General features: G+C 57.5%; 1 protein-coding gene across 3 annotated transcripts in view; it reads left to right on the top strand.

The window, feature by feature from the left end:
- NEURL1 (neuralized E3 ubiquitin protein ligase 1) overlaps positions 1-23,056 on the top strand; it is a 77,444-nt gene that overhangs the window by 39,895 nt on the left and 14,493 nt on the right. For 2 of the 3 annotated variants that reach the window (XM_051824142.2, XM_008270468.4), the window contains 2 exons: positions 18,442-18,683; positions 18,889-19,210. In XM_051824142.2, the coding sequence (XP_051680102.1) occupies positions 18,442-18,683; positions 18,889-19,210 (564 nt within the window). Of the gene's footprint in view, positions 1-6,237; positions 6,482-18,441; positions 18,684-18,888; positions 19,211-23,056 lie in introns of those variants that run through there. The other variant, XM_070057277.1, reaches the window with a different exon arrangement.

Below are 23,056 nucleotides of genomic sequence, written 5' to 3'. Positions count from 1 at the left end.
TGTGTTGTGTTATCACCATGTTCCAGGAGAGGTGGCCGAGGCCCCGATAGCTCAGCGGATTGCCTGGTCACATGGCCATAGCACTGACCTGTCTGACCTCTAGACCAGAGCTCCCAACAGCCCCTGGGGTGCGGGGGGTGGGGGAAGGCAGATCCATCCACCCTTCCTGGCAGGTGACAGAGATCTTATCACAGGCAAATGTTTGCTTCCAGCTGGGGGCTCTATGGGTGTGGGCTGGCACACTCTGTCTTGCGAATAGAAGCCTGCGTTCTTCCTTGTGCGCTTCTCTCTGCTTGGCATGGACGGGGACCCCTCTGTCTAGTCCAGGCTGGCCAGGCTGGCCCTGAAGCCCAGAACTGGGGAGCAGGAGCAGGTGTGTTTGTGTTTCCGGAGGGTCCAAGAAAGGGCTACTTGGCAATGGGCCAGCGGTGGGAGGGACGCCCAACTTCGGTCTGTTTTCTCAGATTCCCTTTCAGTCTCCACCCCCGCCTGTGCACCTGTTGTGTTCCCGTCATCCCGGGCGGCTGGCAGCTGTCAGCGCGGGGCACCTGTCCCAACCCCAGAGGACGCCCTCTGGGCTCCTTGGCTCAGGTTTCTCTGCAGCACTCAGCTCTGTCTCCCTCTCGGTCCTGGTGGCTTTCTGTCCTTCTGTCCTCACCTCCATCTGCTGCACTGTCTTCAAACTCCACGCGGCAGTGCCACTCCTGTGCTGGCTCCGGGCATGGGAGGAGGCCGTGTTCCCTGCTCCTCTCTCTCAGGCCCCGCTTACTGTGGTAAGGAGGATGGCCTGGCAGGTTGTCCTTAAGCCCCAAATGCCAGGTGACTCATCAGCTCTATCAAATTGTCTCTTGTTCTTGATGGAAAAAACCCCATGGCAGCTAGGAGCTGCCTCCCAGCTCCTCCCACCAGGGCCACGCCCCTCCCTGACTTACCCCCAGGGCCAACAGTCACTTCCGCCTCCTCCATGCCCTGTGCAGCTTTGTCTTCTCCCCTGCTGATGCCCTGACCTGGATGTCCCACTAAACCTAGGGCCAGCAGACATTCATCTTGCGCTCGAGGCCTCTTTGTCCTCCACCCACTATGGAGTCTCAAGGCTGTCTCTAACGTACTAGGTCTTCATGGCTACATCTACAAAATGGGCACAGGACTTGCCTGCCTGATGGCAGGGCTGGACCCAGTGTTCTGAGGAGGCTCTTCCATCTGAGAGGCCTGCGGGCTGTAATTTGGATGGTTCCCGTTGTTCAGTGAGTTTGTCCCATGTTCTCCCCTGCAGTTGCTAGAAGGCAGATGTAGGCAGGGCCTTGGAGGACACAGATGAGAAAGGACTCAGTGAGCAGAGAGCCGGGTAGGGTAACCCACCATGAAAACCCAGCTGGCGCCCCGGAGGGAAGAGGAGCTGGCAGACAGGCACTGGGAGAGAGGGGGATGGCGGGAGAGCAGGGATGGCCATGGTGGCAGGGAGGGTCTTGGGAGAGCCCAGGCAGCTGCACTTCCCTGAATGGGGCCAGAGGCTGCTAGGGCAGCGAAGGAAGGGCAGTTTACTGAAGACCAGCTGGGAATTCTGCCAGAGCTGGGAGCCCCCGGGGCATGCCCAGCCCTGCTTCCTGCCTGTGGGATTCCATGTCCAAAGTCCCTGCTCGGGTACCGGATGGATCTGCCTGCCCCAAGACGTCTCCGAGACGCTGGCATCACTATGTCTGTCTGGACCACGTGCTAGCAAACAAAAGTCCACGTGGCTCTGCTGCCACATGACCCCTTCTGATTCTTTAAGAAGGTCCAATGTCCCCTTGTCTTCGCTTTCCCGAGCCGGAGGAGCCTCTTCCTTTTGACCTTTTCTGGTTAAAGCTTGAGTTTTCACATCCAGCCCATTTTCCCTTCACTGTAACCTCTTCTGAGCCTCAGTTGTACAGGCTGTGGCCTGGGATGATTCTGTCTCTTGAAAGGATGTTGTGGGGCCAGCTGAAACCACCCATGGGAAACACCTGACATGGTGTGTGGCGCATAGTAAGTGTTTGGTAGATGGTAGCATCTGTGGCCGCCTCCGTAGATTTGCTTATAGCTCTGCACTTCCCTGTCACAGCCTTTCCAAAGTGTGGCTATAGATGGGCGCCCGGAGGCCGTGTAGCCCTACCATTCCTGGGTCCCCATGGCCCTGCCAGCACCCGGGATCGCCTGTTCCCTTGTTCATCTCCCCTGTTTTGCCAGAGGCTTCTGCACGGCCAATGGTGGGTTTTGCTCACCATGTGGTCTGCAGTCGGTGCTCAGTGAATGCCGGCTGGACGGATTAGAGAATGACCGGTGGAGGCCATGGCGCTCTCACCCCATTTTGTAACTGAATCCTTTGATCAGTGAGGTTTTCCATGATGCCTTAGTGGCGACAACAGAGAAGCAGAGAAGCTGTGGCTCCACCCTGGAGAAGGGGTGCCGCCCCCCCCCACCCTGCAGAGGCCTTGGACATTGCCCTGGGGAAGTGGTGGGAAGAGGAAGCCTCAGACACAGGCCGCTGCCACTTCCTGTTGAAAATGGGGAAGCAGAGTGTGGGAAACAGGACGCAGGCCAGTCTGCTGGAAAACCCCTGGGGCATTGGCACTGTGAAGTTCCCGATGGGCGCCCGGCTGCTCCCAGTTCTCTGTTCTGTTCTTGCTCAGGTGGCTGGAGGGAGGGCTGCTGCCCACCGGAAGGACCCCTGGCTCAGGGACCCCCAACCTGCTCCATCCCTGTGGGGTCCCCACTCAGCTACTTTCCCACGGTGCTGTTTCTGGAGAATGACTTGCACCTAGTTCTGCGCGTGCAAGCTGTGTTCTGAGCGTCTGCTCCTGGGGCACGATGGGGAGCAAGGGCAAGGCAGGAGCAGGCCCAGCATTGCCGGATGCCATGTCTTTTATTTTTCCCCTAAGATTTATTTATTCATTTTGGGAGAGAGAGAGAGATATCTCCTATCTGCCGGTTCACTCCCCAGATGGTTGTAGTGGCCAATGCTGGGCCAGGCTGAATCCAGGAGCCAGAATCTTCATCCTGGTCTCTCACATGGGTGGCAGGGATCCAAACACCTAGGCCATCTTCTGCTGCTTTTCTCAGGCCATTAGCAGGGAGCTGGATTGGAAGTGGAGCAGCTGGGACTTGAACCAGAGCCCATATGGGATGCTTGTGCTACAGGTGGTGGCTTTACCCACTACGCCATGGCATCGGCCCCCTGGATGCCACTTTCTCCCTCACACCTCTTGCCTCGCTCATGCCTGCTGCACATCATGGGGGAAGAGGGGCTGGGCTGGCATTGCCTCCCTGTTGAAGCCTGTCCGGGGTTCCCTGTTGCTGTCAGGAAGTGGCTGGGTTCTTTCCCACCATCCCTGAGAGCCCCCCTCGAGGCCCACCTTACTTTGCCACAGAACACTTCTCCAGCCTGCACCCACTGCCCCTGCTGCAGCCGTACCTGGCATGGGCCTCTGTGTTCCATACTGGGTTCCCTCCCACAGGGCCTCTGCCTATGTTGTACTCACTCTCTTCCCTACCCTGCCTCCATAACACATGACCTTCACCTTCAGATCTTATCTTCACATTGCTTTTTAAGAAAGCCTGTGCTAAGTCCCCTGGAACTTTGCTCCTTCCTTTGAAAGATTTATTTATTTATTTGAAAGGCAGAGTTACAGAGAGGCAGAGAGGGAGGGAGGAAGGGAGGGAGGGAGGGAGAGAGAGAGAGAGAGAGATCGTCCATATGCTAGTTCACTTCCCAGATGGCCGCAACAGCCGGAGCTGCGCTGATCTGAAGCTAAGAGCCAGGAGCTTCTTCCAGGTCTCCCATGTGGGTGCAGGGGCCCAAGAAAACCATAGCAGAAAGCTGGGTCAGAAGTGTAGAAGTGGGACTTGAACTGGTGCCCATATGGGATGCCAGCACTGCAGGTGGCTGCTTTACCTGCTACGCTACAGCACCGGCCCCGCTCCTTCCTTTTAGAATGCTTTTCTTGGGCCGAGGTTGTATTTCTTAGTGAGGCTACTTGAGAAGCGTCTATTTCCCTCTGAACTGGGAGCCCACAAGAGCCAGGATCTGTTTATTGTGGGTCACCATCGCATGCACCATGTCTCTCTTAGTGGCTGACACATAGCATGTGCCCAGTAAGTGTAGGTTGAGTTAAATTGTTGATATGTACCCAGGAGAAGTTGGGCTAAGCCAAGAGGCCCAGCAGACATGGGATGGGAGAGGCAGAGCTCAGGGGCTCAAAGCACAGGAATTACTCTTTGCCTAGGATTCTTGGAAGGTTTCCTGGAAAAGAAATTTCTAGTACTGAGTTGATGGGGAAAAAGGCAGGAACCAAGGGGAGAGGGAGGCTGGGCTGTGGGAAGACCAGGTTGGCCATGTGCAAGGGCTCAGCCAGTTTGTTAAAAGGCAGGCAGGACTAGAGGGTAACTTACCCTACACTGCAGAAACAGTCTCCAAAGTAGTTTCTTTTTGCCTCAGTTTCCTCAAATGTTTATAAAAATAAACCCATCTCAGGACTAGCACTGTGGCACAGAGGTTTTAAGCTGCTGCCTGCAGTGCCGGCATTCCATATGGGCACTGGTTCAAGTTCCAGCTGCTGCACTTCCCATCCAGCTCCCTGCTGATGCATCTGGGAAAGCAACAGAAGATGCACCAAATACCTGAGCCTCTGTACCCACGTGGGAGACCCAGATGAAGCTTTTGGCTCCTGCCTTCGGCCCGGCCCAGCCCTGGCCTTTGCGGCCATTTGGGGAGTAAACTGGTAAATGGAAGATCTCTCTGTCTCTCTGCCTTTCCTTCTCCCACACTCTCTGCAATTCTGCTTTCAAATAAATAAATAAATCTTTAAAAAACAATAAAAAAGCCTCATCTCAGGGTTATTGTGAGGCTTGGAAAGTTAATATGCATAGCAGGCTTAAACTAGTGCATACAGTGAGGTCTTCTAAGGGTTTGCTACTGTTAGGATCACGAGGAATTTGGCTTCCTTCCCCCCCAGCAGGAGTTCGGTGTGTGTGTGCCAGGGAGTATGTGTGAAGGTGGATGTGTGACTGTGCTGCCACGGGCATGCGTGTGCCTGTGGCACGGAGTGTGGCAGCTTCCCCTGTGAGAAGTCTCCAGCCTGCCTGTGGCTTTGGGCTGGTGACCCCGGGTCAGGTCCCGGCATCCCTCCCCTCACAGGGGGGTCCTGAGCTGAGGGCTGAGCGCCTGGCATGGGCCTCTGGGTTCCATCTGATGTGGGCCAGCCCCTTCCCTGGGCCTCAGCCCTCTGCTTTCCCAGCTGCACCCCCGGCCCTGAGAAGAAGGGCTGGGGCCAGGCCGGGGCCTGGGAGCCGAGAGCTGCCCTGTCGTCCTGGGAGAGGAGGCCCCTGTCCTGCGATGGAGGTGAGGCTGTCCCACAGACCAGGAGCTGAGTCCTGGCTCTGCCTCTGGCCTGCTGGGTCACCTCAGGCAGGAGCCTTAGCCTCTCAGAAGCTGTTCTGTTTCTGTAAAACAGGTCCAGTGGTGGCTGCTGCCACCCAGAATATGAACCGATGGTGCACACTGTGCCTCCTTCAGGAAGTGTTCGGTGCCCAGGGCTGCTCTCTCGGTGTTGCTGGGTGTGCACCACGGTGGTGCCTGTGAGTGTTGGAGGGCCTGGGTACGGCGGTGCCTGTGTGACACGGATAGGTCTCTGTACGTCAGAGGGCACATGCATGTGTGTGCTAGCGGGATGCTTTGGTGTGAGGGTCAAAGTCTGGATTCTGTGCCAGATCTCCTGGGTTTGCATCCTAACCTTGCTGCCTTCCATGTGAGTGACCTCTCTAGGTCTGTTTTCCCCCAGTAACGATCAAGGCACCAGTGGGTAACAGCAGGAGCACTGAGCTCCTCACACAGCCTCCAGGGCCGCAGCAGGGAATTTTGTAAAACACTTGGGATCCAGCTGGAAGAAGACAGAAGCACCCTAGCCCTGTGTTAATGAGCTGCTCTAGCTTCAGTGCGAACCCCTGGAGGTCAGGGACAAGGGCTGTCCTGGGCGCCTAGTCCAGCCCCTGCAAGTGTTAGGGGCGGGCTGGAGGTGAAGCCTGTGTGGGGGTCCTGCGTGGGTGGCATGGTGTGTCCCCGTGCACCTGGGATGGGCTTGTGCCTGTGATGGGAGTGTGTGCGCCGGGCTGGGGCATCTCCAGCGCGCTCGGAGCTGGGCTATTTCAGGAAGCCTCCAGTCTCCTCCTCCTTATGTAAATAAACATGACAGATCCTCGCCTGGACCGCGCGGGAGGCGGGGGCGGCCGGGAGGGGCGGCGCGGGCGCGGCGGCGGCCAGCAGGGCCGAGGGCTGCGCTGGCTGTGTGGCCGCCCGCGGGCGGGAGGGAGCGCGTGGGCCCTGCCATGCCGGCCGGCCGCGGGGGCGGAGAGGGCGGAGGAGGAGGGGAGCTGGCGGCCAGCACCGCTCGGTGACGAGGCCGGCGGCCCGAGGGAGGTGGCCGTGCTGCCGCGATGGGGGGACAGATCACCCGGAACACCCTCCACGGTAAGGCCCGGCTGATGCCCCGGGGGGCCACCCACCCTCCCAGCCTGGGAGCCACCTGGGGAGGCTGGGGTGGAGGGAAGCTGAGGTTAAGGGTCTGGTCACCCCCTTTTGCTCCATGGAGAGTTCTGGGGCCCCTTGAGGGGTGCATTTGGGTGGTAGGCACTGGGGTGGGGAAAGCAAGGGGTGCTGGGGAGAGCAGGAAGAGGGTGACAGTGAGTGGGGTTCTGGCAGCTGAGGCTCCCCCAGAGTCCCTTTGCCCACCGGGCAGGTGCTGCCAGCCTCAGGAGGGTGTGAGGTTGTGGGTGTCCCTACCTGCCTCTCCCGGGGGGTTTGGGTGAGGGCAGTTAGCAGGGGCTGATGGTGGGCCCTGGAGGGGGGCTGTGTGTGTGACGGAGCTGGGGGCGATGGAGGTGTTTGTGGGTGTGTACCTGTGCTGGCTGGTGCTGAAGCACACCCGTGTGCAAGTGAGAGCCCTACAGTGCCCGACCTCCCTTCCCGAAGTGTGGGCTCTGAGTGGGAGGCCATGAACTTCTGACTTCTGGAGATCACATCCACAGTCAGACCCGGGTGGCTGGGAAAGGGGTGGGGTGTGGGGGTGGGCTTGCTGGCTTCCCTTTTGCAAGGCATCTGTTTGCCCCTGAGTCTGTCAGTCCTTGCCCCTGGCTCCAGGGCTGTGGTCTTGGGAGCAACATGGCCGGTGTTGTGGCACCAGACCCAGCAAAGGGGGGGCCTTCCTCAGGACTTGTTTGTCTAGCCGGAGACCTGGGGCTCCTTTACAAATTGGCACAGGCTCAGCCCGGGGAGTCCCTGCTCCGCTCCTCCTTGTGCAGGGCCCTTGGAGGTGGGCAGCCTCTGTCTGCTCAGTCTACAGGGCACTGAGGGACCTGGGAGAGGCCCAGGCAGGGCAGAGGGTGGGGGCAGAGCGCGTGGGAAGCCCTGGCTGGCAATGGCGACCAGGTGCCTTTCCCTTTCCAGCTCAGGATCTTGGGAGTGTAATTTCTAATTAAAACAGAAAAAGGCAGGGAAAGACATGGGAAAGGCAAATCATTGGCTCTCTTAAAAGGAAATGAATTTTGTCCTAGGCCTGGAGGGCCAAGTGACAGATGGAGGGCCTTGGAAGACACATAATCCGCAGCCAGCCAGGGCAGTGCCAGTGGCCTGGGCTTGGCCTGAGACTGGGGTGGGGCTGACCTGAGCCTGGCCCTGCGTGTCAGTTGGGTGGGGGCTCTTTCTGGGGTGTGCTGGGGGGCGCGCTGGCTCCTGTGGGCTTTGGAGCTGACTGGCATTTTCCACTGGAGTCAGCCTTGGACGAGCCCATGCCCTCAGAGCAGGTTCAGGACACGACACAGTGCGCTGTACTCTGGCTCCCGTGGAGCATGAGGACCCTGAGACCCTGAGACCACCCAGGGAGTTATGAGGGCAAGGGGCTTCCGGAGCTTCAGCTTCGTCTTCTTACCTGTCCATGGGGCTGATTCAAGCGCCCTCCTGCTAAGGTTGCTGGGAGAATTATCTGAACCTTGTGAATGGAGAACTTAATGTGGCAGACATCAGGGGCGCCTGGGGCCAAATTCTTTCTCCTGTATGTTTGCCCCATGTCGCCAGGACAGGACAGGGGTGTAGCATTGGGTGGGCATCCAGGCCGCGTGGCTGTGAGCGCTAATCAAATGCCCCATGTGCCTAATCCCCTACCCCATCCCCCAGGTGGAGCTGTTGCTAAGTTGGTCCTGGCTGCTCTGTCAGCCCGCTGTCCTCAGGAGCTGGGTGAGGAGGGGGACTGCCGGTGCCCACACAGCTCCCAGCTGGAACCGCACGTGCTCATCCTCACGCGGCAACATCCCGTGTGCCCACACCTGTCCACATAGGCTGGCCGACCCCAGGGCCCTGGTTCCACAGGGCTTTGCTGCTGCCTACGGGTGCTTGCAGCCCGCGTGGACTCCTGGGCCTTGACTGCGTCCTCCATGGAGGCCTGAGGCTTCTGCTTTGTTTCAGGCCAAAGATTTTGGATGGTTGGCGTACAGCAAGGCCGGGCGGTGACGGTGACTGGTGTGGACACTGTGTGTGGGGTGGGGTTCAGCCCGTGGTGTGTTTGTGGACATGTTTTGGCTGTCCATGTTTCTGGTCCATACCTGTGTGAAGGCCACCTTCTCATGTGGGAGGAGCCATGTTTGGAGTCCTCTGTGCCTGTGGCATGCCTGTTGTGCCCATGTGTATGTCTCTGTGTGTGAGGTCTATGTGTGTATCTGTGCATGTGACATGTGTTGTATGTGTGTTTATATCTGTGTATGTGGTCTATGTATATCTGTGTGTAATGTGTATGCTATAAGTGGCATATGTGTGTTGTGGTGTATGTGGCATGTTTTGTGTATATGTAGCTGTGTGGTGTTGTAGCAGTATGTATGTTCCTGTGGCGTGTCTGTGTATGTGGTGGAGTGGGTGGCATGTATGTAGTATATGTGTATCTTTGTGTGTTGTATGGTATGTGTGTCTGTGTGGTGTATGTGTTTGGTATATGTTTCTATGTATGTAGCATGTGTTGTGTGTATATGGAGAGTGTGGTGTGTCTTTGTATATCTGTGTATGCCTATGTGTGGAGTGGGTGGTTTCTGTGTCTATGGAGTGTGTGTATTGTGTAGAGTATGCATCATATGTATCTGGGTATGGGCTGTGTGGCACATGCATGTGTACATCTGTGTGGTGTGTGTGTGGTATGTATCGACTTATGAGTCTCTGGTGCACACATGTATGGAGTATATCTGCATGTGTGTGGTATGCAGTATGTGGCACATGCATGTGTATCTGTGTTTCTGTGTGTATCTGTGTTTGTGGAGTGTGGAGCACATGTTGTATGTGCATTTCAGTGTGTATCTCTGTGAGTGTCTGAAGTATATGTATCTGTGTGGTACACATGTGTGTGTAGTGTATGCATGTGCGTGATGTGTATCTGTGTGAAATGTGTGGCCCATGTATGTGATATGAATCTGTGTGTATGTGAAATATGGGGCACATGTTGTATGTGCATCTCAGTGTGTATCTCTGTGTAGAGTGTATCTGATGCACGTGTGGTGTGTGCGTGTGCATGTGTGGTGTGTGTGGTTGTGTGATGTATGTATATGTGTGGTGGGTGTTTGGTGTGTATGGCTTGTATGTGATGTGTGTGTGGTGTGTGTGTGTGATGTGTACATGGTGTATATGGTGTGTGGTGTATTTGTGGTGGGTGGTATGTGGGATGTGTGTCTGGTGTGATGTGTGTGTGGTGTATGTAGTGTAATATGTGTGGTGTGTGTGGTGTGTGGTGTGTGTGTGTGGTGTGTGTGTGATGTGTACATGGTATATATGGTGTGTGGTGTATTTGTGGTGGGTGGTATGTGGTATGTGTGTCTGGTGTAATGTGTGTGTGGTGTATGTGGTGTGATATGTGTGGGGTGTGTGGTGTGTGTGGTGTGTGTGTAGTATGATTGTGTGTGTTGTGCTGTGTGTGTGTTGTGATGTGTATGTGTGGTATGTGTGGTGTATGTGGTGTGTGGGGGAGAAGGGTATGATGTGTGTGTGGTGTGTGTCCTTGTGATGTGTGGTGTGTGTGTATGCTGTGTGTGGTGTGTGGTTGTGTATGTATGCTGTGTGTATGCTGTGTGTGGTGTGTGTGTATGGTATGTGTATAGTGTAATATGTGTGGTATATACGGTGTGTGTGTGTATGGTGTGATGTGTGTGTGTGTGTGGTGTGTGGTTGTGTATGTATGCTGTGTGTGTGATGTGTGTGGTTGTGTATGTGTGCTGTATGTGGTGTGATGTGTGGTGTGTATGTGTATGATGTGATGTGTGTGTGTGTGGTGTGTGGTTGTGTATGTGTGCTGTGTGCTGTGTGATGTGTGGTATGGTGTCATGTGTGTGTGGAGTGTGTGGTTGTGTATGTGTGCTGTGTGGTGTTATGTGTATGGTGTGTGGTGTGTTGTGTATGTGTGCTGTATGGTGTGATGTGTGTGTGTGTGGTGTGTGGTTGTGTATGTGTGCTGTGTGATGTGTGCGTAATGTGTGGTGTAGTGTGTGTGCTGTGTGGTGTGATGTGTGTGTGGTGTTGGTTGTGTGTGTGTGCTGTGTGCTGTGTGTGTATGTGTGTGTGGTGTGATGTGTGTGTGGTGTGTGGTTGTGTGTGTGTGCTGTGTGTGTATGTGTGTGGTGTGATGTGTGTGTGTGCTGTGTGGTGTGATATGTGTGTGGTGTGTGGTTGTGTGTGTGTGGTGTGTGTGTGTGTATGGTGTGATGTGTGTGTGGTGTGATATGTATGTGGTTGTGTGTGTGTGCTGTGGTGTGTGTGTGTGGTGGGGCTGGTGGTGAGGACCTGGGCTCCTGGGGGCCCGCCCAGCAGGGCACCATGGGGAGAGGCCCATCTGGAGAGAGGCCTGGGCAGTTCCCGCTCCAGCTCTCCCTGGGCAGGGTGTGGAGCAGTGGGGCGGGCAGGGCGGCGGCCGCCACCTGGGAGGCCGCCCTCCTCAACCCCCCTGGCCCTTCAGGACTCACTCCCTTCTTGTCCTCTTCTTGGGTGCTCCCCTCAGTCCTCCTCAGCAGAGGTGGACCACGTCTGGGGCCTGAGGGTGCTGAGGCGCCTCTGATGTGCATGGCACCCATGGTCGGGCGCTGGGGCCACTCCCCTGGCCGCAGAGGGGCAGGCTGTGGCTGGGAGAGGGAAGTGGCTGCCTGAGCTCACCTGGCTGGTGCCTCCAGAGGCAAGGCCAGCCGGGCCGCAGAGAGGAGGCCCCTGGTTGCCTGGTGAGACTTGAGAATAGCACAGAAGGAGATCTGGGTGCTTAGGCCAAGGTGAGCTCCCAGGAGCTGCAGGTGTGTGGGTGACCTCTGCATGCACGTGCACCCACTCTGCCTGTGCTGTGCGCTCCAGGATGGTGGGCGTAGGATGCGGGCACAAGCCGGAGGAGGAGGAAGGAGGGTGGGGCTGCTGCAACCGTGGGTGGTTAGCGCACCAGAAGGGGGAGCTCAGGGAGGGAAGACCCAAGCTGGGCGACCAGGTCTGGCAAGGTATGGAGAGGAAGGAAAGGAATTCTGGAATCTTGGGGTGGGACAGCAGCAGGGGAGGAGGATGTTGGGTGACACAGCTGTGTGCACATCTGGCTGCCGGCTGTGGCAGAGATTGGGGTGTTGCAGAGTGAGCGAGAACAAGAGGCTCCATCTGGAGATGAACTTGGCTGTGAAAGAGCCAGCCCCGCCTGCTCCCTCTCCCTCCTTCACCCACGTTGTCGTCACGGAGTCAGCACAGCCGGGTGCTGGGTGGGGGGCCAGGAGACCCTAGGTTGCCGCTGTGGCCCACCCCTGGGGCATCATGACCTTGTCTCGTCTTTTCTGCTGCAGGGGGTGGGGCGCTGTTGGAGGCAGGGCTGTGGGGAGGCCTAGTGTATGGGACCCAGTTGCTGGGCTTCTTTGTCTCCTTTCTCCCCTGGACACCAGAAAGGTCAGGGCACAGTGAGAGCCCCCTGAACCCCTGCCCACAGATCAGGCGTTGGTGGGAGAATCAAGCGTCAGTAAGTCCTTCAACAGCTTTTCTAGAACACCTGCTGTGTGCTCTGAGTGCTGGGGAAACAACAGTGAGAAAGGCAGTGGTCTCTGGCCTCAGGCAGCTGCCAGTCTGTCCTGGAGCTGGACACAAAACACCCTGCAGCCTTTCAGACAGAAAACTGCACTGCAGAGCACAGCAGCTGCCCTGAGCGACTCCTCTCCTCTCTGCTGCGGATGGCCCGGGACCAGAGCCGGACTCGGAGGGACCAGCAATGCATAGCACAGTCCGTGCCTTGGGGCGCTGAGCTTGGCTCTGAGGGTCAGCCAGGGTTGAAAGGGCTGCTTGTTGGTGGAGGCTCTGGTGGGGGTATATGGGCCCCCGAGGCCCATGGCCCAGGGTCCCTAGCCCAGGCTGGGGGTCAGAGAGACTTGCAGAAGTCAGGTTCTGCAGGATGAGTATGAGAAAGGCAGGTACCCAGGTGGGAAGGGGAAGGAAGGGTTTCCAGCCAAGAAGTGGGTTTAGGCCAACCCTGGAACAAGGGGCAGGTGAGCGAGGTCGGCCTCTTCAAGGAACCCAGAGAAATTCACGTCTGTCCAGTTTAGTAGTCAAATCTATTAACCAGGCCCCTCCCCATCCTGTCTCCCACCTGGAGTCAGGAGTCCCCACCCTTTGGACCAGTCTCCCAAATACATATATATTTTTAATTTGAATGAATGGCAGAGAGAGAGAGACAGACTTGGGCAGGGTGACCTGGGCGTGTTGGGGTGGCGCTGAGGGCAGTCATCAGGGTGCTGCCCGTGAGCCCTGGCGAAGGTGGGTGGTGTCATCCGTGTCAGCGCTGCAGCTGTCGTCCTGGGGGAGCCCCCACTCTTGGAGTCTCCCATCCCCTGCTCCACTGTGCTTTTCAGGCAGAGTTTGGTGGGGGCAGTGGGGAGGTCAGCTCCCCTGGGACCCCGCTGAGAGGTGGGAATGTGAACCAGAGCTGACTGAGGGTCACTCGGAGGGCTGGCCAGGCCTGTGTCTGGCAGCTCTGAAATGCTCAGGAGGAATGGGGCCCTGGGAGGCAGTTTCCATTGTGTCAGCAACAGCCTCTACACACTGACCAACCGACCAACCGACCAAAGGGGTGTCTCCGCTGAGGTCCCCCACAAGCCTGTAAGCCCATCAGTAAGGGGGTTATCCCTGGGCTCTGCTGCCCCCTGTGCCTCCAGCTGGAGGTCCTTGTCTGTCCCTGCCCCCAGGTTGGGCTGTCAGGCACCGCATGTCCCCACCATGCCTGCCATCCTGCACTCATGGGGGGAAATGTGCATTAGTTGTAGATGCTGAGTCGCCTAAAGGACCCTGCACGTGATATTGCAAGATCAGGGTTCCAGTCTCAGTTCTGCTGCCTGATTGCTGTGTGACCTCAAGCAGGTTGCTCAAGCAGCCTGAATCGCAGCTCCCTAGTCCATTGAATGGGGAGCTTCCGAGGCGTAGTGTACGTGAAAGTGCTGGGAGGGAGGCTTGTCAGATGGCGTCGGCTCCCCCTCTGCCACGCTCTTGGCATCAGAGCTGTGCTCAGTTAGTTCTCACTTGCTGTGTAGTCCTCCCTGCCCCCAGTTTTACTGCTGCTGAGGTGGAGAAGGGAGACAGCAGGAGCAGGGATTTCTGGGGTGGGGGAGATGGTGACAGGGCCGCTGCGTTGGCCATCTCAGAGCACCATTCACGTTGCAGTCGTGAGAGCCGCAGCCCCTGGAGGTGTGCAGGGCACAGAGCATGGGCTGTCTGGCATAGCCCATGCCCTGGGTTCAGAAGAGAACCCGGGGCACCTGAGTTAGGGTGCGGCTGCAGGGTGCACAGCAAGGCCAGAGCCTGGAGGGTATTAATTTCCCAGGATTGTCAGAATGGGTGTGGGGTCCTTGGGCACTCTGCTGACCCTAGGAGCACAGGAGGGTCTGTGGGTCAGGAGCTCACTGGGGGCTGCCCAGGGGAGGGAGCCCCATGGGCAGGAGATGCCCAGTAGACCAGAGACGCGGTTCTGAGCGTCCTGATCTCACAGCAGGCTCAGGTACAGAGGGCAGGGGCAGCGGACAGGCCTCTGTGGCTGTCCGATGGCCTTGAGGGACACCCTGTGGGCAGGAGAAGGCAGGCCCTAGTCATTAGGAGACAGAGCTTTGCAGCTTCCAGACTGCCTCCCTCTGGGGAATAGCACCCCACTTTGTCTTAGGGTGACAGCCCCCCTACCAGGCTTTCAAGGACTCCTGTGAGACAGACAGTCTGAGCCCTGGGCACTGCCTAGGGGGCAGTGATGGGGCTACTGCGGTGGTCACATATCCCAGCCTCTCTTCCCTTCACCCGTTAAGGCCTGGCTTGAGTTGTTGCTTGAATTAACTGAGGGGTCAAGGGGATACACGGTACATTGCACTGATTTGCAACCCACGTGTGATGGAGCAACCACCACCCTCAGGAAACAGAACCTTCCTGGCACCTCCAGAACTCCCTCTGTGGGCTTCTCCCCCAAGCTCGCCCACGCTCGGACGCCCCGGAGCCCTCTAGAGGATGTCCCACTGATGGGTGCGCCCAGGGTGCAGCCTTTTGCATCTGGTTTCTGTCACGGAGGCTGCTTTTGAGGTTCGTCCCCGCCGTGTGACCAGTACATTTTTTCCTGCCGAGTAGTAGTAGTAGCTGTACCGCATTTTATTTGCCCATTCACCAGTTGAAGGACGTTTGAGTCATTTCCAGGTTTTCGGTTGTTATGAATAAGACTGCTATACATTGTGTTCAGGTCATCGTGTGGACATGGTTCATTGCTTTTGGGGAGGTGCCCAGAAGCGTGCATGCTAGTAGGCATTTGACTTCATTAGAAACTGCCAAACCCTGGTCCATGGTGGCTGCCCCAGGCTGCGTCCCTCCAGCAACATGAGGGCTGAGGACAGGGTTTGCGTTTCTGTGCCAGATGCCACGTGTCCTCAGTGTGCCCTAAGATGTTAGGTGGCTCCTGGATAAACATTTCTTCATCATATTTTACAAGTTATGGCTATTTTAACATGCATTAAAAATGAGTCCAGCACACCAAACCCATAATTTTCATTATTATTAAATTATTTTCCTTGTTATTATTGCTTAATGGCCAATGTCACAGTTCTTGGGTGGGATTGCTAGGTTTGGCTCCTAGATCCTTGACCTACCTGCTGTGTGACCTTAGGCAAGCCACTGAATCTAAGACTCAGATTTGTCATCCATAAAATGGGTTGATAGTGTCCCTTCCTGCCGCCTAAGTTTGTGGTCAAGGTGAAACCAGCAAGTGCAGGCAAAACGCCCAGTTCAGAGGCTGGCTTGTTGTGGTGCTCGAGAAGTGGCTGTGGGGGCCAGTGTGTGAAAGGAACATGTGTTAGGTGGCAGTTTTGCACATGTGTGTGGGCATGAACACGTGTGTGCACATACATATGTCAATTTGTGGGTCCTCCTGGTCTCAGGGTCAGCTGGGGTCTGTCTGGGTTGCCTCCATGTGTTCCCATGAGTGGGTCTGTGCAGGCCACATGTCCAGGTGCACACAGTGCTGCCAGCACCTGCGTCCTGCCTGCACCCACCTTCTCCATGTGTCCTGCCTGCACCCACCTTCTCCATGTGTCCTGCCTGCACCCACCTTCTCCATGTGCTCTGCTGTTAGCCAGTGTGCTGGACCTGTGCTGCCCCTTCTCTGCCCCACCCAACCTGGACCAGGTGACCAGCACATGGGTCCTCCCTGGGGAAAGGATGTGGTGGGGCATGTCTTTCTGGGGCCTGTGTCTCTGGCCCCTGGGTGTCTCTACTGTTTCTGCCTGGAGCTAGTGTTTTCTGTGCCTTATCCAGAACCCAGGAGCCCAACAGGGATGGCTGGGAAGGAGAGGAAGTGCAGAATAGAGCCAAGGCCCTGCACTTGGCTCAGCGGCTCTGCGTGGAGATGGGGATGGGGACCCTTGAGGAGAGGCTCTTATCAGCAGCTGGGCTCAGTGAGGCACCCTCTACTGCAGTGTCCCAAAGCCCACGGGCTAAAAGCATATGATTGTGTACATGCATGCAGAATCACCCCAATCAAGGCAGTGGGCATGGCTCAGCCCCAAGTGCTGCCCTGTGCTCCTTGCCAGTCTCCCTACCCCCCAGGCACCCCCTGAACTGCTTTTGAACACTATGGCTCAGTTTGTACTTCCTAGAACTTGATGAAAATGGACAAAGGAGGAAGGGGAGGAAGGGTTTTGAAGGGAACAGTGCAGCGGTTCCTCTGTGGATTGAGTACGCTTTTCTTTTATTCCACGCAGCATAATTGTTTCCATGTCAGTGGTTCAATGCCATCTCCTGCACACTGTCTGTTCTCACAGCAGGTGCTTTGTTCTTGATGTTTTCATCTCTACCTGTGGCTGTATGCCTGTACGATGTATGTAGTATTACCTTCACCAGCGGGTGTTTTTTAACGTTTTTATTGGGGTGGGTGTTGTGGATACCTGTTTCCTATTTTGGAGCGCCAGTTCAAGTCCTGGCTGCTCTCCTTCTGATCCAGCTTCCTGCTAATGCATGCTCGGGCCTCTCCCACCCACGTGGGAAACTTGATTGGAGTTTTGGGCTCCTGGCTTCTGCCTGGCCTAGCCTTGGCTTCTGAGGGCATTTGGGAAGTGAACCAGTGAATGGAAGATCTCTCTCTCTCTCTCTTTCTGTCACTCTGCCTTTCAAGTAAATGCAAAAAAATTTATTTTTATTTCCTCATTTTTATTTTATTTGAAAGGAAGAGAGAGAGAGAGACAGGGACATCTTGTCTCCTAGAAGTGAGGAATGGGGGCTCCTTCTTGTGCCACCCCTGCACCTGGTGTGGAGGAAGCTGCTCCAGAGGCGGTGGGCAGTGGCGACTGGTGCCTGGGGGCCTCTGGGAAAGGAGGGGCAGAGATGCAAAGGGATGTGCAGCTGGCCCAGGCAGGTGGCGCCTTCCCGGTTCCCCGTGGTCCTCTCCCTCCCCACTGCCTTCTGCCTGGAAACCCCTCCCCTACTCTAGGGAGTGGAAGGCCCTGGGCTGGCCGGATGCTGGCCAAGCCCACTCTCTGCATTCTTAAATTCCTGCCTGGAAGGACCAAAATTTGAAACATCCCAGCAGGCCTCTGTCACATTTCATGGCCTTCTCCTCCTCCACTGCCTTCTAGCCCATCCTCCATGGCTGTCTTTCCTTAAGAAGACAGGCGGGGTGGGAGTTTGGACTAGTGGTTACGAGGCAGTGAAGACGCGTGCGTCCTGGGTTTGCTGTCCAGCTTCCTGCTTCAGCAGAGCCTGGGAGGTGGTGGTGATGGCTCAAAAGATTGGGTTCCTGCCACCGACATGCAAGACCTGGATTGAGTTACCAGCTCCTGTCTTTGGCCTCTGCCCCCGGCTTTGGCCCTGGCCCAGGCCTGGCCATTGTGGACAAGGGGAGTGAACCTGTGGACAGGAACATGCTCTCTCTTTATCTGTCTCTTTGTCTCCCAAGAAAGCGAAGAAAGAAAATAGATGTAGGATGACAGGAGGGGGCTGGGGGGGAGACGTGAGTGAATACCGCTGGGCCTGAGCCCTGGCCCGCCGCCCCACCGCTGTGTGTCTGTGCATCCGGTGCCACCCACACTTGTCGTAAAGCCACAGGGCAGAGGCCAGAGAAGGGCACAGCCAGTTAGTGACATGCACAGCCACCCAGCACCTAGTCCTGTGCACTCCTCTCCCCTGCCCCGACGCCTGGACAGTTTGTAAAGCATTTGCAAATATCTTCTCAGCCCAGCCCAGCCCTGCCCTGCCTGACTTGGGCTGAGCTGGCTGACAGCTGTCGAAGCGGTGTGCTGGGTGCTCTGAGGTGGGTCCTGGGTGCCATGGAGCCCCTGTGTCCAAGATGCTGCAGGCATGGGGGAGTGGTACAAAGCAGAGAAGAGGCAGGGCTGGGGGAATGCAGGGGTGTGGCCAAGGGAGTATCACCCCTGCTTCTGGCCTCCAGTAAGAGCCCCCCAGTCTACTGCAGCCCAGCCTTGCCAACCTAGCTTCCGGGATGCTGCTGCCTCCTCCAGGAAGCCTCACAATTTCTGTCCATGTCCGTCTCCCCACCTGGGCCACTTTTCCCATGGACAGGACACATGCGTGCTTCCTGTCCACAGCTGCCATGCCTAGGACAGAGCTGGGTGCTCAGTGGACAGACAGTGCATGCTCACTGGAGGGGATGACCGGGTTAAGTGAGGGTGCTGGTTGCTGTGAGTGGAGACTGCTGCGAGATGGCGGCCAACATTGCGGGAGGTGGTGGGCGAAGGACCAGGCCAGACGGGGGCGGGCCAGGGGCTGCTGTGTGCTGCAGGAGAGGGTGGCGGTCAAAGGTGGCCCTGGGTGTGGAAGTACCGGGCAGCGGGCAGTATCCATTTATGCCTAAGCCCCATCCTAGGGGACCCCGACTCGGCTCTTGGTCCCATCAAGTTCTGACCCTGTGGCCTGTTCCTTTGCAGACTCCATTGGGGGTCCTTTCCCGGTTGCCTCTCACCGATGCCACCACAAGCAGAAGCACTGCCCGCCGGCACTGCCCGGTGGGGGTCTCCCGGCTACGCCGCTGCTCTTCCACCCACACACCAAGGGCTCTCAGATCCTCATGGACCTCAGCCACAAGGCCGTCAAGAGGCAGGCCAGCTTCTGCAACGCCATCACCTTCAGCAACCGGCCCGTCCTCATCTATGAGCAAGTCAGGCTGAAGGTGGGCCTCCCTCCCTCCCGCTCCCACCCTCCACGCCTTGCCTGTGTGACACGGAAGGGACTGGGCCAGGCCAGGGGGCGGGTGGGGGGAGGGGAAGGCTGATAGTGGTGGAACCCCAGGGAGGGTGCGGAGGGTGGTCAGCAGAGCGAGGCCCCCCATCTGACTAGCAGAGTGGGATGGTGGGCTGAGCCTCCTGTGCCAGCAGATCACCAGGAAGCAGTGCTGCTGGAGCGGGGCCCTGCGCCTGGGCTTCACCAGCAAGGACCCGTCACGCATTCACCCCGACTCCCTGCCCAAGTACGCCTGCCCCGACCTGGTGTCCCAGAGCGGCTTCTGGGCCAAGGCGCTGCCCGAGGAGTTTGCCAACGAGGGCAACATCATCGCCTTCTGGGTGGACAAGAAGGGCCGTGTCTTCTACCGCATCAATGACTCCGCCGCCATGCTCTTCTTCAATGGGGTCCGCACCGCCGACCCGCTCTGGGCCCTGGTAGACGTCTACGGCCTCACGCGGGGCGTCCAGCTGCTGGGTGAGTGCCTTGCTGTGTCGGGTGCAGCCCTTGGTCTCTGGGTGCTGAGCCCTGACACTGCTCCATCCTCCCACCTCGCTCAGCTTGTGCACGTGTGTGCACACATGTGGACCCAGGGTACGCGGCTGCCCCTCAGCCACAGCTTCGCCTCCAGGCGGAGCCTGCGTGAGCCTCGGCTTTCTCATCTACAGCATGGGTTGATGGGAAGATTAAACTGACGGGTCTGGGAGTGAAGCGTCTGGCACAGTCCTGGGCACCACGTCTGGCCTCAGCCACCCCTACCTGCTTTGCTCCTTCTCCCTTCCAAGCCCTTGTCCCTGTGAACATGCCGCGAAGGTGGTTGGGAAGTGTTTTCCCCCTTTCTGACTTCAGAGTGTAGAACCAGTGAGGCCCTTCTTTTCAGAACACTTTGAGTTAAGAAGACAGTGAAAGTAAAAAGGGATGAGTAATGGCCAGAGGCCTTTCTGTTTGTCGCGTTCCAAACTCGAGGAGGCAGTTTTTATTAACTAATAGTTTGGGAACTTTCTGTTTTCCAAGTCAATAAAAGTGTTTCTGCAGTCACAGTGACGTGTTAGGAGCCTGAGACGGGTTGTTCCAGGTGTCAGCGACTGAAGGAGGCCTCCCCCTCCCCGTCCCGGGCTAATGGGTGATCTCTGTGAAAGGGGTGCACCTGCAGCCAGAGGCCGCCCCCGAGGCCAGTGGTTCCGGGGTGTCGGGCCTCCGTCTCCTCTGTGAGATGGGTGTCCTAGCGACTGCTCGTGGGCTTGGGGAGCTGCCTCGTGTGGAGCCGCCGCCGCACTCTGGTCATCCCTGATTGTCAGCTTGCCCATGCTGGAGGGGCGGTGCCTTGCCAAGGGCCCAGTAAGCACCTTCGTGCTGCTCTGGTGTCCTCGGGCCCCAAACCTTCGGTCTGAGCTTCCGCTCGGCTGCTTCTGTCCGAGCCTCAGTTTTCTTGCCTGTGAAGTGGGTTTGGGATCCTTTGACTTGGCCCGAGGCTCAGCCATGTGTTGGAAGACAGAGAAGATGTCTCTGCTCTTGAGAAAGGCACAGGCTCGTTACGGGGTCGTGGCGGGGCCGCGTTCTTGCTTTTCCCTAAGCAGGGAGTGCCCTTCCTCACCGTCCCCAGCTCCAAAGCCACCTCTTCCCTGAGACCCTCCCCGAGGAGAATTCCCTGGCACCCCTTTGCACCCCACCAGGAGTGCCCAGCTGCCCCCGCATCCCTTTGCCCACATGCCTGGCAGGTTTTACACGGCTGGCCCCTCTCCGAGCACCATCTGCAGGGTGCGTTGGGGCGTGTGGAAGCACGGGAGGGGGCGGGGACTTGCCAGGGGAGCAGGGGGCCGGTGGGGTGAGTTCCATGGGCAGCAGCCTCGGGAGATGAAGCTGCCGCCGGCTCCCTGGGCAAATTGCTAACCGCTGTGCCCCAGGCCCCTTCTGCGAGGAGTTCCTACCCAGAGGGCGCCATTTGGCAGGGAGAAAAGCGAGGCCAGCAGAAGGCCTGGTTTGCCCATTAGGGATGTAGCAGGGCGGGGACCTCAGCTGGGTGTTCTGACGCCAAAAGCAACGCCTTTCCCATCACCTGCAGTCAGAGCATGCGTAAAAGGAGGCTGATGTCAGCATGGGAAGATGGTGTCCAGGAGGGCCTCTCAGAAGAGGAGGCGGAGCTGGGCCCACAAATTCCAGGAGGCTCAGGACAGGTGGAGACAAGGGGAACATGTCAGGTGCCATGGGGCTCCCAACGCTCAGGCACTGAGGGGAGCGTGGAGTAAATAACCGGAAAGGCCCCACCCTGGGGCCAGCGCCCAGGCACCCGACCTGTCCGGGGCCCGTTCCCCTCCTTGACTATAAATGGGTTTGCACAGAGCGTTTCAGCCTCCCAGCACGCTCCTCTCTGTGCACCCGATAAGGTCGAAGCCGGCTGATTCCATCCCGGCCGTAAATCACCATAATCCCTGGGCATTTTCAAACACCCATGATGGCTCCTAAATTCAATTAGGAGATTAAAATATCTCTTTATTTTGTTCTTCCTAAATGGATTTTTTATTTGTATTTTTTTTCCCCCGAGTGAGAAGGAGATCCATCCAAGAGCCTGTCTGAGCCTGGCGTGCTGCTCTCTCCCTCCCTACGCACCCCTGCCCTCTGCATGCGGCTCCCCTGGAGAGCCGCGGGGTCCCTTGTCTCCCTGTCCTCCCACTTGCTGCCCCCTCTCCTACACCACACCTGGCACATCCTCGCGTTTGTGGCTCTCGGGGGTCTCCTTTGTCTCTCCTCCCCTTCCTCCCCCTCGCTCTGCCTCTGTCCCCCTCTGCCCCCTGCTCCCTCTGGCTCGTGCTTCCCCCACCCCCCTTCCCTCTTCTGAACAATGTCACTGTCCGTCTTGGTCGTGCCAAGGATGCACCATCTTTCCTGGGGTGACTGCCCCCCAAGCCAGTGTCTGATCTGCAGAGCTCTCTATGCCTTGCCCTGGCCTGCACCTGCTCCTCACACCACAGGCATCCTGGCTGCCTGTCCCATTGCGCACAGAGTAGGTAGGCAAGTCAGGATGGGAGTGGGCAGAGGCAGGGCCGGCATTGCCCCCTCCTCGCTTGATGCCCGCTTTACCCATGCTGCTGCCAGCTGTGGCCCGGCAGGCCTGCTCCAGGTCTTGCAGGCTACCTGGCCACCGAGCTGGGGTTCAGCAGATCACCCTCCTGCTTCCAAGCACCCTGGCCCGAGCCTGGCCTGGCGTCTCCAAGAATAACAGCTTCCTACCTCCAGGAAGAAGGAACCACCAGCAGTGGAGCACACACAGGTTTTATGGGTGATTAATACTGGGAGAGATAAGCTGCTACCCTGGGGTCAAGGTCTCCTTGCTCCTCTCAGAAACGTGAGCCCTGGCTCCTGGCAGGAGGCCGACCAACCAAGAGTCCACATCTAGGGGGCTCCTGCATGCTCTTCTGCTCCGCTCCCTGCCCCAGCTCAGGCACATGCAGGAGAGTCAGACAATTGAAAACCCAGCCACTCTCCTTGAGGAGTGGGGAGACATCAGTAACTGCTGTGGGGTGGTCTACCTCCCCTTCTGCAGTTAAGGGTGGTCTGGAGACTAAAACTCTGGGGGTTGTGGCTGGGGAGCAATCCAGCCACAGGAGGATTTCCTGTAGGAGATAAGCTTCAAGGCAGGAAGCAAGGGAGGCAGGAAAAAAGAAAAGGGCAGATGAAGTAGTGCTTGGGGAGGAGCAATGTGGGTCAGGCAGGAGGGGTGTGCAGAGCCACAGAGGTGAGGGAAATTAGCCGTCAGTGGGGAGCAGACCCTTGAGGAAGAGAAGAAGCAGAAAAGGCAACAGGTGACTTGTGGAGCTGAGGCGTGTGCACAGCTGAGGATGTATGTGTGCGTCACAGGAGAGTGTGTGTGTGTGTGCATCACAGGAGAGTGTGTGTGTGCACAGGAGAGTGCGTGTGTTTGCATCACAGGAGAGTGTGTGTGCATCACAGGAGAGTATGTGTGTGTGCACAGGAGTGTGTGTGTGCATCACAGGAGAGTGCGTGTGTTTGCATCACAGGAGGGTGTGTGTGTGTGTCACAGGAGAGTGTGTGTGTGCACAGGAGAGTATGTGTGTGTGCATCACAGGAGAGTGTGTGTGTGCATTACAGGAGGGTGTGTGTGTGCATCACAGGAGAGGCCTGGGAACAGGTGGCTTCTGGCAGCTCCTGAGCTGTTAAGTTGGTCAGGAAGGGGAATTGTGGCTAACGAGGCCAGGTGTGGGGAGGGGCCCGGCCAAGTTCTCCAGCTGCCCAGAAGCCAGGCGCCCCTGGCCTGCGGATCTCCCAGGCTGCGCAGGTCAGAGTGAGCCCGGGGGAGCACCAGGG

Source organism: Oryctolagus cuniculus, chromosome 15 (genome assembly GCF_964237555.1).
Source record: "Oryctolagus cuniculus chromosome 15, mOryCun1.1, whole genome shotgun sequence".
In the NCBI taxonomy this organism is placed as follows: Eukaryota; Metazoa; Chordata; class Mammalia; order Lagomorpha; family Leporidae; genus Oryctolagus; species Oryctolagus cuniculus.
Note: the sequence above shows the minus strand (reverse complement) of the source record. Positions and strands in the feature narration are given on the sequence as shown.